The following is a 13,572-nucleotide window of genomic DNA, read 5'->3' on the forward strand; positions in this document are numbered from 1 at the left end:
TTTTTGGTGGTTTTGCAGGTTTCCGCCTCTTCACTTCTGCGGCACGTGTCTGTGCAATGACGCATACCGCATACACCACGTTGCGCGAATCGTCTACTAATTAAACTAATCTCTCTGCCTGCCTCGATGGCTGAGCAAACACCTTGAGCAAAAATCATTTCGGATTGCCTCCCCTGCTGTGGTATTCGTGCTCGTATGTTTCTCAGACCGCAGCGCAAAAGTATATTTCACTTTTATTTCCAACTTTTGCTGTGATTTCAGTTTCGCTTTCCCCACATTGCAGGGGTTTTCCCGCTTTGCAATTTAATTTTTGTACTTCTCTTTTTCGGTTTATTCGCCATGTTTGCGTAGCTGAAATTGTTTTCTATTTCCTCGCCCTCGGGGACAGAGCAGAGTCGGGATGCCAGAAGGAGACACAAGAGATATATGTATGTATGTAGGTCTGGGGACGATTTAGAGTTTGAGTTTGGGGCTCCATCATGGGTATCTGTTTCAAGAGGCACAGGACCCAAACCCTGTTCGATGATAACGAGTAAATGCTGCTCTGGGCATTGGGAAATGCATTGGGTTGGCCACTTAATCTATCCTTCAATTTTCTAACGCTTATTATAGTCTTGAGTAAGATTCGCGAGGATCTTAGCAGGGTCTTGAGTTTTGAGTTGGGTTCTTCCGAAGAGTTTCCGACCCTATTACGTGTGTAGACATGTTCTCGTCAACTGCTCTTCCTGTTTAATTGACTTTCGGGTGTCTGGATTAGGCTGTTTTGGTTCCTAATGTTTCTTGGATAAATTCTAATGATAGACACTTCTCCCTCTTGTGGTGCAATTGTTCAACCTCCCCTTTCTTTGTCAATAAGCGCACCATGAAAATCGATTGGGGGGCTCCACTCCAAGAGAACTCAGGCTTTTTGCTGTGGATGCGTGGCTGTTAGTTCAACTTGGCAGACCGGTGGCACAGCAGCGTGGACCGCAACAAACGTGACAGAAATGAAATCAAAGGTGAGTTGAATCGGGCAGGTGTCTAGGTGGACAGAGAGAGGGCGAGAAGCTCATTAAAAACTGCCAATGTCATGCACAGATTTCGTGGCTGCTGCTTCTCCTATCAGCAATGGCGGAGGCGAGCTCTGGCGAACACCAAAGCATTAATGAGAGAGGAATATTCTCTGGCTATGCCAACAGTTCCAGCTGGATGCAGGGAATCACTAACAGAACGGTGGAAAAGGAGTGCCATGATTTTAGCCAGATAGCAAGGTGGATTAATCACCATGTGGTGGTGACCGGGAAACTAACGCGGTTCAATCAGCATCTGGGCCAACTGCTCCTCGCTCTGAATGACACCGCCCCGATCGAGCGCTGCTGCTTCTACGAAAAAGCTACAATGGACAAGGTTATGGAGTATTTAAACGGCATAGCCAAACACAAAGGTATTTCGGAGAAGGTGCAGGTGCAGGGCAGTCCCTTTAAGTCAAGCGGTGAGCTGGGACAGGACCTGGACAACATTCTGAACCAGATGGGAAAGCTCATACGCCGGAACTTAAAGAGCTGTTGTGATCAGCTGGATGAGGACCTCGAGAAACAGGAAGCGGACCTACAGAAAAAATTGGAGGAGCTACGAAAGAAGCTGGAAAAATCGAATGGCGAGCAAGGCAAGACGTTGGGGGAGCTGCACAAAAAGCATGCAGTCCTAGAAAAGCAACTGGCGGATTTACGGGCACAACTGGAAAAGTTTAAAGAGCAGTTGAGGAAGAGTGGAGAGAGTTTTATCGCCAAATGTTGTGAAAGACTCGATAAGAAATTCCAGGATTTAGAGAGACAAGCGACGACAGTCAAGAATGAGGGAATCGACAAGGCCAAGGAACTGGAAAAAAAGTTAGACGATCTGAAAAATGGACAAAAAGATCACGAAGTCAAACTGAATGACATCAAGAGAACAATTAGCAAAAGATCGGGGAACATATCAAACGCGATTGACATGTGCGCAGAGAAGTGCGGCAGTAGATCGAATGGAGAATCAAACCCAGGCACATCCGATTTAGAAAACAGAATTGAAGCCTTAAATAAAACAGTCAAGGATCTTTCCAAAAGGATTGCTGATCTGATCCCTTCGGAAGGGATCGTGAAAGAGAATATAAAATCTTGTCAAGATATTAGGAAACTTTTGGTTAAAATAGAAACTCTGCTTCAGCAGGCTGTGAAAGAAGAGAATCCATCCGGGAAAAAATCAGAGGAAAGCAGTAAGAATGAGATCTCATCTCATCTGACTGATGATAAGCTTAAAGAACGCGTTGAGGATCTCAAAAAGCAAGTGAAAAAGCTGCACATACAGGTAGGAAGGTCCAGGCACTGCTGTAAATTCCTCGATGGTATCGGAAATGATGCCAATGAACTAAAACTGAATGTCGACAAAATAAATGTAACCTTCACCGATCACATTAGCGATTTGGAAAAGAAAGCGGAGCTTCTAAGAAAAAGTATGGACGAAGCCCTTGAAAAAATAAAGAAGCTTGGCCCTCACAAAGGCTCTGTCAATGGCAGTGGAAGTGGCGACCTGCAAATGGACATTGACAGACTTCAAAAGAATCTGGACAACTCTACGAGAGACATAGAGAGTCTTCAAACTCAGCTGGATAAAATAATGGGTCACATTTCGGTGCTATCGAAAACTATCAAGGATAAGTTCGCCATGACAGAGGATCTCAAGTTCCGCCTGCATCGCTTGGAGAAAGTTTGCGAGGACCTGAAAAATGATGTTGAAAAGGCCATGAAGCTAGTCAAGCGCATAGATGACCTGGAGAAACGCCTTCATAATGCGTTAGAAAAACAGAAGACGCTGGAGATCCAGGTTAAAAGTTGCCTTACCAAGTGCAGCGCCATGAACTCGATCGATGATCTCATTGATCGCATTGAAGATCTGGAGAAGGTGGTCAAACTTACAGCCACAACTACACGGCCAACAACACGCAAGAGAAAAAAGCCCGGGACTACCACAACGGAGATAGTGGCTTGGGTAGGCGGAATTGATATGGTGACCCCATTCGTTCAAGAATAAATATTCGTATCAAAACTTTAAAAGCTATCTGGGGTTTTGACACTATTAGAAATCAAAATTTAAGCCCACGTTGAGTTATTCCTTGACTTATTCATCAGATATTTTACAACTACAATGTTCAAATTGAAAACATTGCGAAGTGAGGAGGCAGGGCTCGAGTCTGGCTTGAAAGTCTGCAAGAAGTTGGAGGACGACCTGGGGGACTGTCTGGATGTCGTTGATCGTCTAAGCCGGAAAATCAATGATTCAGTAGAGGGTCCCCCTCCCGTAAACAGCTTGGGCTTATTCTCTACACTAGAGTCAAGTAGCTGCTCTGACCTGAGTAGCAATTCCTTGTTGCGGCAGGAATCGGAGGTGGGAGAGATGGGCACACCAGTGGAAGCCAGAAGCGGCCAACAGCTGAATAGTTCCTATGTGGATATGCACACGAAATGCATTAAAATTAAGCGCGAACTGGAAGGCACGTTGTTGCTCACCAAACAGATAAACGAGTTGTCATATCGCCAACGGAATAAATACTATAACATTCCAGATCAGATCACTGTCTACCTGGAGAATATGACGAAGAAGTCTTCAAGACAATAGAGGATAGGGAGGCATTGAGAAAGGCTGTTGCTTTTATTATATTTTCTCGACACTTGGCAGCTTTTATTAAAAATTACTGTCAGTATAGGACGAGACAGAGAAGTTGAGAAACTTTCAAAACTCATTTGGCTTGACATGAAAATAAGGCAAAGTTTTTCACTGTTTTTATACCTGGTAATCGTAGAGTACAGGGGTATATTGTATTCTTGAAATGTTTGAAATAGACAAGAGGAGGCACCAGTGATTCTTCCTTTCGTTTCATTCCCAATAATCTAGAAACAGATTCCCAAGATGTGTATCGATTGTTCCATTTTCTGCTGTTGATTCCAGGCAGGTAATTGTTGCAGTGCTTTCATATGTTGTGAAAACATTAATAGTGGGTATTTTACAGATGGAATGTCGAATCTTGCTGCTATCCTTTTTCACAACACATACTCGAATTTGGCTGGGCCCAGCGACGCAGCGGACGTTGATGGAACTGGAACAAGTTAGTTGCATGTTTATGTGCACGACAATGGGTAAATACAAATACTTGGGACAGGCGAAAGAATATGGGAAAATGTGAGAAATTTCCAGCGCAAAACTTGAGATAATGTAATGCAAAAGTGTCCCTAGACCACGGCCAGGACAGACGTAGGTTTTTCGCAACGCTCTTCCAACTTTGTGTTTTTCCTCTGCCCTTCAGGGTATGTGTGTATATGAAAGAAAATATTTGTGCGCGCCAAAGTTGAACATTATATTTTGTGTTGCCTGTAACTTTGACTCGAAAGGGGGATCCCCGCACTTCGTTAGAGGAACAAGTAGCCCTGAGCCGGGAGCCGGCCAGCTGGACAACTGGATAGGGAAAGGACACAACTGTGAAGTTTTGCATATTTAAAGTAATATCAAGGGGGAAAGCGAAACTTTTCTTTTCATTATTGTTCTTGTTGTCTGTTATTTTTTCGTTATTACCCCAAGGGGTAGAAATGGGCAGTGAGATGGTCCAAAGTTGGGTTCTAAAGGTGTTCATTGAGCGACTGTTGCGTCCAGAGTACCCAGGATTAGAGGGGACTTTCAGATAAGAAGAGCCAGAAACCTGCTCTTCTGGCTCTACTGCGTTGAGCTTTGAATGAAGAAACAGTTAAGTTTTCTTCAAGCTTTAAATAGAGCTCATATTGTGCATTTCCAATTCTTCATTTACCTCAATTGGATCATCATTCTGATGGCATGGCAATGCATTTTCTGCACTAGTTGTAAGCCCATAAAATTGAAAACTTTATGGGATCTACGTTCTTTCACCCATAAATGTTAGTATGACCTGCTGTAGCTTCCGTTTTTATACCCGGTACTCGAAGAGTAAATAGGGTATACTAATTTTATTTGTGCACGAAAGTGGATACGAAAGTGGCACATATATATTCGACCCCACTAAGTATATAAATACATATATATACATATGTACTTGATCAGCATCAATAGACGAGTCAGAGAGACAGATCTCTGTCTGGATATCAAAGACTAAGATATAAGATAAGAGAAAAGTAAAAACGTAATTCCGTAGAGAAGAAATTTATTTGCAGTCTCTTCCCCCACCACGTCTAGCAGCTTTGCTTATTTTTTGCACATTCTCTAATTTCACACTGCTTCGTGCAGTGTGCGGCTCTAGGGGAGGGGGGCTAGCTAAAAGAGCGTGTTGGCATCAGAAGTTTTGTAAATGTAGATGACAGTTGTAGAAAAAATTTAAAATGTATAATACGAAAAACACTAAGGCACAGATACATACATACATACATATGTATACTGTCTGGGTACCGGATATAGTTTTGACGCGTACGAAGCGTCTCACACGTCCCTCCTCGTTATTTACATAGTTTTTCGTTCTTTCTGGTTCCCCAATATAGCGGAGCAGCAGCTAACATTGCCATTACCACTTATGGGGTCTGCGTCTTTGCTCGGCCATCGATTGATATGAGTCAGTTCTTTGCCTCATGCGATTCAGAGAGCAAACCCAAAAGTGTTGGAAGCAGCCACACCACTGATTTGTTGGGCTACAACTGCTTCCTTCGGCCCAGATCTGTTTTGTTCTGACCAAGCTAAAGTAAAAATACAAGCCAAAAATCAAAGTCAAACATTCCCAAATCGTTGTTCACGTTTCCCTACAAGCCGGACTCCACTTTGGATATCCTATCCAGCTAAGTGTATCCGGAACTGGTTCAATAGAAACGGGAACCGCAGCAAACAAGTTAGATTAATTAAGATTTCCTGCGGGTCAGTTGATAGACTTTAGGTGCCGGCAACTAACTAAGCCGGCAGAGCCGCAATACAAAAAGAACGAGGATGTCTGGCGAAATCCCATCTACAAACAATGAAAGAATGAGGGCAAGATGCTGCCGGAAGGAACCTTTCAGGATGAATACACGAATATTTGCTCAATTAACTACAGAGGTAATGTCAATGCTTTGAGCTTGCTGAGAGTTCATTCTTTAGATTTCCATCATTTTCATTACTTTTACTATTGGCTTATATGTATGTATGTACATATGTGGAACTATTTAGATAATATATCGTTTTATTCGAATGTTTATGAAGTTTAACTATTCATTCAAACGTGCAGCTAAATTATCGGCTCAGCCAGGGGGTAAATAATGAAAATAGAGAGGCAGAAAAAACTGAACAATTTCCTTGAGACGACCACAGCTCATAAATATGTATGTATGTATGTATGTATGTATGTACATATGTACATATCTATGAATCCACAAAGGGGAAGAAGCAAACGCGCTAAGCACTTCCGTATGAATAAATATTTAATCAATCAATTTCGACCATTTTCCTATTTCGAGGCTCGTCAAATGCATAAACTGAAAGGATACATTATTATCTACCCGTAATGATGATGATGACGATGATATAAATGATGCGGTTGATGAGATTGAGAATGGAGATGGGAATGGGATGACGATGTCGTTGAGGCATAAAACAAGTCAAACACATAAAAGAAGATTTGATTGAAATTCTAATTTCCGAAGATTATATCCAAGAGTTTTCACTCAGCAAAAGAACTCGTGTCCTTGGTAGATGGACAGCCATTGTGCGGGTCTCCATTTGGGCTTAGTCATCATCATCATCATCAGGAGCAGCAAAAGCTTCAAAGCCATGGAATGAAGGGACACTTCTCAGTCGAGGCCTGTCAGCCGAAGTCCTGTTAGCTTCAGTTTCAAATTTGTTTTTATTTTCAATGCGATTGATTTTCCACGATTGCTCATTTCCGAATGCTGTTTTCACAGCAGCGGGTATCGAATTGTTATTAGTTTGTCCGCTGCCTGTGATAGGTTACATTGAGCTTGGGAATTTAATTGCGATGGTTCTGGCTTTGCCTCAGTCACTTATTCAACGTGGGTCCGATATTTTAACTGTTTTTGAGAGAGGTAATTCGTAATGTTCGTAGCCCTGTGTGCTTTGCAAACGAGAAAGAATTTTAATCAACCATTTTAGATGTATTTTTTCTTGAAGTTACGGACTGATTTTTATAATTATAAGATGGATAACGCTCTTAACATTGGATTGGCATGCTACAAGCTAAATTTGGACAAACGAAAATCCATGAAACGCACAAGCCAAGTAGACGATTTTTGAGACGAATATATTTTCATGAAACAAAATTTGTCGTATTCGTCTTTAATTTTTTGTGTAATAAGTATTACTTGAAATATTAAATTATCACCTGCTTTCGCAAAAGTATATTATTCCCCCTGCCCTAATTTCTGTAAATATATTTCAGGTAGATCAGAAATGTTGACAAAATCGTTTGCTGTGCACGCTTAATACCCTAATCATTAGGGCCTAATGCATTCACTCGCGAATGAAGTCATTTATGAAATATTTTACGTATATTAACAAACGTACAAATTAGAATATTAGCAAGAAAATTCCACAATTGGCTACGTAACTAAACTATCCGGGGAACAAGTAACTACCATAAATGATAGAAACTCTATTTACCCAGAACGAGAACATAAAACCATGTTATTGTTTCCCAATCAAGCCCTACTATCTCAATCTTCAGAGCCAATTCTTATATCGAATGTATTGTATAATACAAACAAATAGCATTCATTAGGGTATGTTTCGACAGCACTGTAAAAAAACATATCCATGCAAGCAGAATATGTATGTATGTGTGTACACATGCATTTTCCGAGACTGGACCAAGCGCTTGAGCCAGGCAGAAAAATTCGTGTGAAAACAAATTCGTATCGTTCCACTCTCACTAACTCATCCCGGTGAATTGGCCTCATTCAAGGTGGATATCACCCGCAAAGAAGAGAAGTTGTTGCAAAAAAAACGACTGTGAACGAGTTTAGGACTCTGGGACTACCCATTCTAGCTGCATTACTAGCTCGACTATGAAAATGCTGTCAGGCGGACAACAGTTCCAGTCGCCGGGGAGGAAGCAGATGGAACGTGCCAAGTTGCAGCAGTTGAAGTGATAAACGCGCTGCGCAATTGTTGTCGTGGCTGTTGCTGTTGCTTTTGCTGTCGAGATTTGCAATCTGACAAAATGTTTTTGACATTTTCGCAAGTTAACAATCAAAAAATGTCATATAATTTAACGCTGCTGTGTCAACAATTTATGGCAAATTATCTTCAGCTTTGACTCCGGGCTGGGCCCTGCCCTGCCAATTTTTGGGCCAGACGCTGAGAATGCTCTCTCATATTTATTGCTTTTAGCATATTTGTTTGGGCTCCCGGCAATCTGTCTTTGTATTGGACAAAATGCAAATTCTTGGCCTCAAATTTTCCTGCTCTGGTTTTCATTTGAGGTTTGGAAAAGTTTTTGGGAAAACAAAAAGCCCTTGACAAAGTCAATGAAAAGTTTATTTGCAGTCGAAAGAACAAAGCCAGAACTTGAGCAGGATTTTAGAGGATTGTCGGTGGAAAGAAAGTATCAAATAAATTGGGAATGTCAGGGAAAGTGGCACCAATTACTGTGGATGGGTTGAAATTAAGGATATTTAGATTTGGAAACAGATTGAGTGGGAGAATCTCCCAAGTTTTGGTCATATTTTCAGATCATCAGAATTGAAATCATTTACGCAGGGATCAAATATTTTTGAGGAGCATGGGGGCTAGGCTACTGTCCTGGGTGAGTTTCTTCAAATACATTAGGGCCCACACAGAAAGGGAAACCATTTATTTGTTTTTATTTTTATTCTGGAATTATTAACTCAATATTTATGATTATTTTGCATTTTTGCGATTGATTTAAAAGTATGTAACTTTCTTGGGAATTATTGAATTGAAATTCACTGGTCCGTTATAGTTTTCCCCTCTTTAGTTTCTTCCCCCTTTCCTGCAAAGATCTCTTCAGTTATTTGGGCTTGAGCCACATAGATTTTCAGTCATCTTTTCCTGGGAAGCCATTTCGATATCGACCTTAGCCTCATCTGTGTTCATCCTGATGGGGAGCTGAGCCTTCAGATCCCGGTGTAACTGGTTAATCAGTGTACAGCTCGAATTCACGCGTGCCATAACCCGCGACATACGCTCCTGAATTCCAATCAAAATCTGATCGAACTCACTGGGTTCTTCTGTATCTTCTTCGGTATCCGTAGCTCCCAAGGCCAAGTCGGTATGGTCGCTGCTGTTGGCACTGTCGGAATTCTCCACAAGTTGCTTATCTTCGAGAAGGACCTTGCCCAGAAAATCATCTGATGGTTTGTCGGGCATTTAAAAAAAAAATATTTTACAAAATATTAAAAATTTAATTCAAAGTGAATTGGGATGAAACGAGGAAATGTCACAGAGAGTTATACATCCAATCGTCGCCTCCTTAAAGCTAAGTCAAGTGTAAAATGTGTCCAGCTGAGATTTAAAAGCTGAAATCAATTAAAGCCATTTTGGAGAAAAGTTAGCAAAGGATATGGATGTCGACTGCCATTGCGACGTTGCCAGGGCATCAGGCAAATAAATCTCGGAAACAACTTGGCGAAGGGTGGGTCGGTTGCGGATAAAAGTTGCGCCACAGTTGAACGGAGGGAACGAAATCGAAGTCTATAACTTAACGACTGCAATGAGAGTGATGCTGATGACAATGTCCTCGAGGTTCACACACACTCAGCTCGAACCCAACTGAAACCCAAACGACAAAAAAAGAAGACAAAGCCCAAAAGACGGAAATGCAGCATTCATTCTCTCGCCTGGCTGGGGGACTGGGACGGTTGCTTCTTCCCTCGCTGCCATTACTCTTTCAGTCTGTTTTCGGCTTTATGTGTGTAATATTGGCCAACCATTTCTTCATACTCTTCCTGGGTGGGTCTTTTCGCCAAACAGGGATCTCCTCATTCGATATTCTTCCTCAGCGTATAAATCTGCCGGAGCATTTATAGCAATGGTTTGTCATTGGCTTTTTAAAATAAAGTTCTGTATGCATAAAAACACTTACACTATCAACCATCAATGGCTTTTCTCTGGTCAGTCGTGAACGATTTCGGACTTTCTGACATTGAAAGTATGTAGAAAACAGTATTTCAATCAGAAATCAAGCTTTTAAAGGTCCATGATGTTTCACAAAACATGAATTCGCTCTATTTGAAAAAATTCCTTAATTCCTTTCATACTTTTCCAAGCATGTTTATTGATATAACCCATTAAATTATCATTTCTCACCATCGAGCAGCTGTTGGCTTATCTGTTGCCCGAATCACATGACAAGATGCGGCTTCCTCACGGACACAACTATTTAATGATTTAATTGAATGTCGTACAACCATTTCTCATTCTTTGTATCCATATTCCTGCACCATCTGTCGAATCCATAGGATAAGGAGTGTTTCCAACATTAAAATCCCATCATGCTTGAGATTAATGTGAAAAGGTCACGCCCAGCCCCTTCTTAAGGAAGGAAAAGCCATTCACTTTAGCTAGACTTTGACATTGGCCTTCGCCTTTTATTTGTTTTTGTTGGCTCTTTACCTCTATCCTTTCTTGTCGAGACACGTGACAATGTCGGGGAAACATACTCGTAAATGTAAATGTTAACAGCCAGGTTGCTGAGAAGTAATGTGAAAATGTGTTTTTATCAACTTTTGGTGGTCTTTGATGGATTTTGTTGTAGTTTTTACATATCTCTTAATTAGGGGTTGAGGGGAATAGAAGCCACTTGAGAAAGTGTGCTGGAAGAGCCATCGGCTGCCGCTAGCACTTCAGGAATGACTTGCCTGACTTTCCCATTGCCAACCTCTGTGGACCAACACGTGTGCGACTTAATGGCAAGACTTTCGCATCCTTACGGCTCTCGTATGCCGCTCATGTCTGCCTGTAATTTATATGGCTGCTTGAGTGGCAGTCCCACCCAGCCCACGCTCCCACTTATTTTCGCTTGCTCCTTCTAGTTGAATTTGTTACTACGTTGAATTATACTGGAAAAATGTGTTAAAGCGGTCGTTCTGCGCTGCCCTAAACCAACTGCGACTCCGACCAAGCAACTAACTAAATTCCACAATGATTTTGTTATTTCGCCATGCAGCAACATTTAAGCTTTTCCAGCTGCAGATGTAGCTACAATTACAAGAGACGACAAAACAGACCTTTAAACATGTCGTATGTGTGATATTTAAAAGTCGCCTTCGCCCTTGCATGTTCTTCCTTATGGTGGCTTTGTGTCTGCTTTTAACCTTTCTCGGTTTTCGGTCCAATTTGTTAGTACTAATGAGCTGTGGAAAGTATTTCAACGAAAATGGTAGATTTGGTAAATTGCGAATGTCAAAGAAACTGCGTGAGAAAATTGCTATGTAAATACAGTGCTTGTGTGTTTTGGGATGTCTAGTCTGAATAATGGGGAATTTTTAGAGAGTTTTTATGATATTTTCTTTAAATATAACTCTGTAAATATGTGTGTACAATTCAGTAAAAAGGGAATCCAATATATTTTATAAATTATCGCCAGATGCTTTTCAATGAGTTCTCAACTTTTCTTTTCGTTTCCCAGGTTTTTGCAAGACTTTAAGGACCTTAAGCCAAAAAATGTACGTTTTTATTTATTGTTCCTGTTATTTTTGAAATATATTCGTAATTTTCCTCTGTGCTGTGGCGACCTGGAAATGGTTTTACAGGCCATTAAAAAAAACCTCAGGATTTATGAGGAAGCAAATGAAGCAAATGAGGAATCAAAAAAAAGTTAAAAAAGATAAAAGTTTCTAGTGACCTACACGCTAGAGACCTACATGCAATGGCTAACAGATTCCAGGAAAGTTGCAAAACGGAATTTAAGCTGTAATTCCAGTTAACTTTAATCTGAGGGCAATTAGCACAGAAGGCCGAAACCCAGTGCTGAAGGGCAACAGATGTATCCAAGAGAAAATTAAAAAGTTAAAAGGAAAAATCATGGACCATCGAAAGATGTTCTCTGGCTTTAAATTCCAATCAACAGCTTCTACAAATACTGAAACGCTACAGATTTCCACCTGGCTAACCACTCGTAAATACTCAGCGGAACTGACTGGCACTGAGGTATTCGTTTATTACATTTTTCAAGTGTGGCAGACTGCAACAATTATTTATTAAAAAGCAGAAACACAGCCAAGGACATGCCTCCATTCAAGGATTACTGCATGCACACAACTTTTATTACAATTCAAATTGCTATTTTTCTGTGCTGGACTACCTAGAATTCCACGTGTAAAGTGTCACATTGGAAAAGTGGGCACAATTTGCATTTTAATTCTGTGTTCTGAATTTCAATTTGAAGTTCTATATGTATTTTCGTTGATGGACAATTTCGTTAATGTTGACAAAAATGGTGCGACTCTGCCCGAATGTTAGTCACATTGATGCTGGAACGTTCGTTTGTTTAAATTAGCCGAAACAATTTTTTGTATACCTGGTATTCGAAGAGTAAATAGGATATATTGTATTTGTGTGGAAAAGTGGATGTACATATGTAACGCACAGAAAGAAACGTTTCCGGCCCCATAAAGTACATACATACATACCTACATTCTTGATCAGCATCAATAGCCGAAACGATATAGCCACGTCTGTCTGTCCGTCCGTCCGTCCGTCTTGTTGATCGACTGAATCTCAGAGACTGTAAAAGCTAGAGCCACCAAATTTTGCATCCAGACGGCTCTATGCTCACACTGTTACAAGTGTATATGTACCGCCACCACAAAAGGTGAAAAAAGGCGAAGAAAACTGAAAACGTTTCTCGTTTGTCATTTGGTTTCTGTAAGTTTTGTGTATTTTTCTGCTTTTTGGGTAGTTTTCCATTTGTTTGCTTGCTGAAATGTAGCATCAAGAACGGAACGGAAGGAACTCCAAAGCAGTTAGTGAAGTCTCCGGTCGGTCGGTCTTCATCGGCAAATGCTGGTGACATTTCAAATCAATTACCTTAACGATAACTTTTCCAGTATCGCTTTAGGAACCGTTTTGACAATGAGGACGAAATATGAAACAAGCCTTATCAGCATTTTTGAACTAATGTAATATTCGGATACATTCGAAAATATATGTATGTACACCCACACCCAGACTCAAGACCGTGTCATTTAACTTAAATGGAAAGTTCTACGTTGACACGAGTACAGGAAAATAAGAATGAAGAAGTGAAGGTCAAAGGTCCCTCCATCCTCTGGCCCTGTCCCGCACTTCCATTGTCCGAAAACTTGTGAATTTTGTTTTTTAACTAGTGTAAACTTTTTATACCCGGTACACGAAGAGTAAATAGGGTATATTGTATTTGTGCTCGAAAGTGGATGTATGTCACGCACAGAAGAAAACGTTTCCGACCCGATAAAGAATATATATTCTTGATCAGCATCAAAAGACGAGTTGATATAGCCGTCTGTCGGTCCGTCCGTCTGTTCGTCCGTTCTATTTTTGGTGTCCGTTCGGCAAACAACTCTTGTTTGAGTTAAAGCGGTTAAAGCGGACTCATCGTCGTGCAACCATCCAATTTCG

The 13,572-nt window shown here is 41.0% G+C and overlaps 2 protein-coding genes across 2 annotated transcripts; both read left to right on the forward strand.

Annotated features, from left to right (window-relative positions):
- The first annotated feature begins 932 nt into the window (after positions 1–932).
- LOC117893192 (myosin heavy chain, muscle) lies at positions 933–3,048 on the forward strand. The gene is made up of 2 exons (XM_034799701.1): positions 933–998; positions 1,078–3,048. Exons 1-2 carry the CDS (start codon positions 987–989, stop codon positions 3,046–3,048), a joined length of 1,983 nt encoding a protein of 660 aa, XP_034655592.1. The 5' UTR covers positions 933–986.
- Positions 3,049–3,138: 90 nt separating this feature from the next.
- Positions 3,139–8,147, forward strand: LOC117895088. Its single transcript, XM_034802485.1, has 2 exons — positions 3,139–3,634; positions 8,129–8,147. Exon 1 carries the CDS (start codon positions 3,163–3,165, stop codon positions 3,631–3,633), a length of 471 nt encoding a protein of 156 aa, XP_034658376.1. The 5' UTR covers positions 3,139–3,162; the 3' UTR covers position 3,634; positions 8,129–8,147.
- Positions 8,148–13,572: the final 5,425 nt, after the last annotated feature.

This window comes from Drosophila subobscura, chromosome J, assembly GCF_008121235.1.
Source record: "Drosophila subobscura isolate 14011-0131.10 chromosome J, UCBerk_Dsub_1.0, whole genome shotgun sequence".
NCBI classification, from domain to species: domain Eukaryota; kingdom Metazoa; phylum Arthropoda; class Insecta; order Diptera; family Drosophilidae; genus Drosophila; species Drosophila subobscura.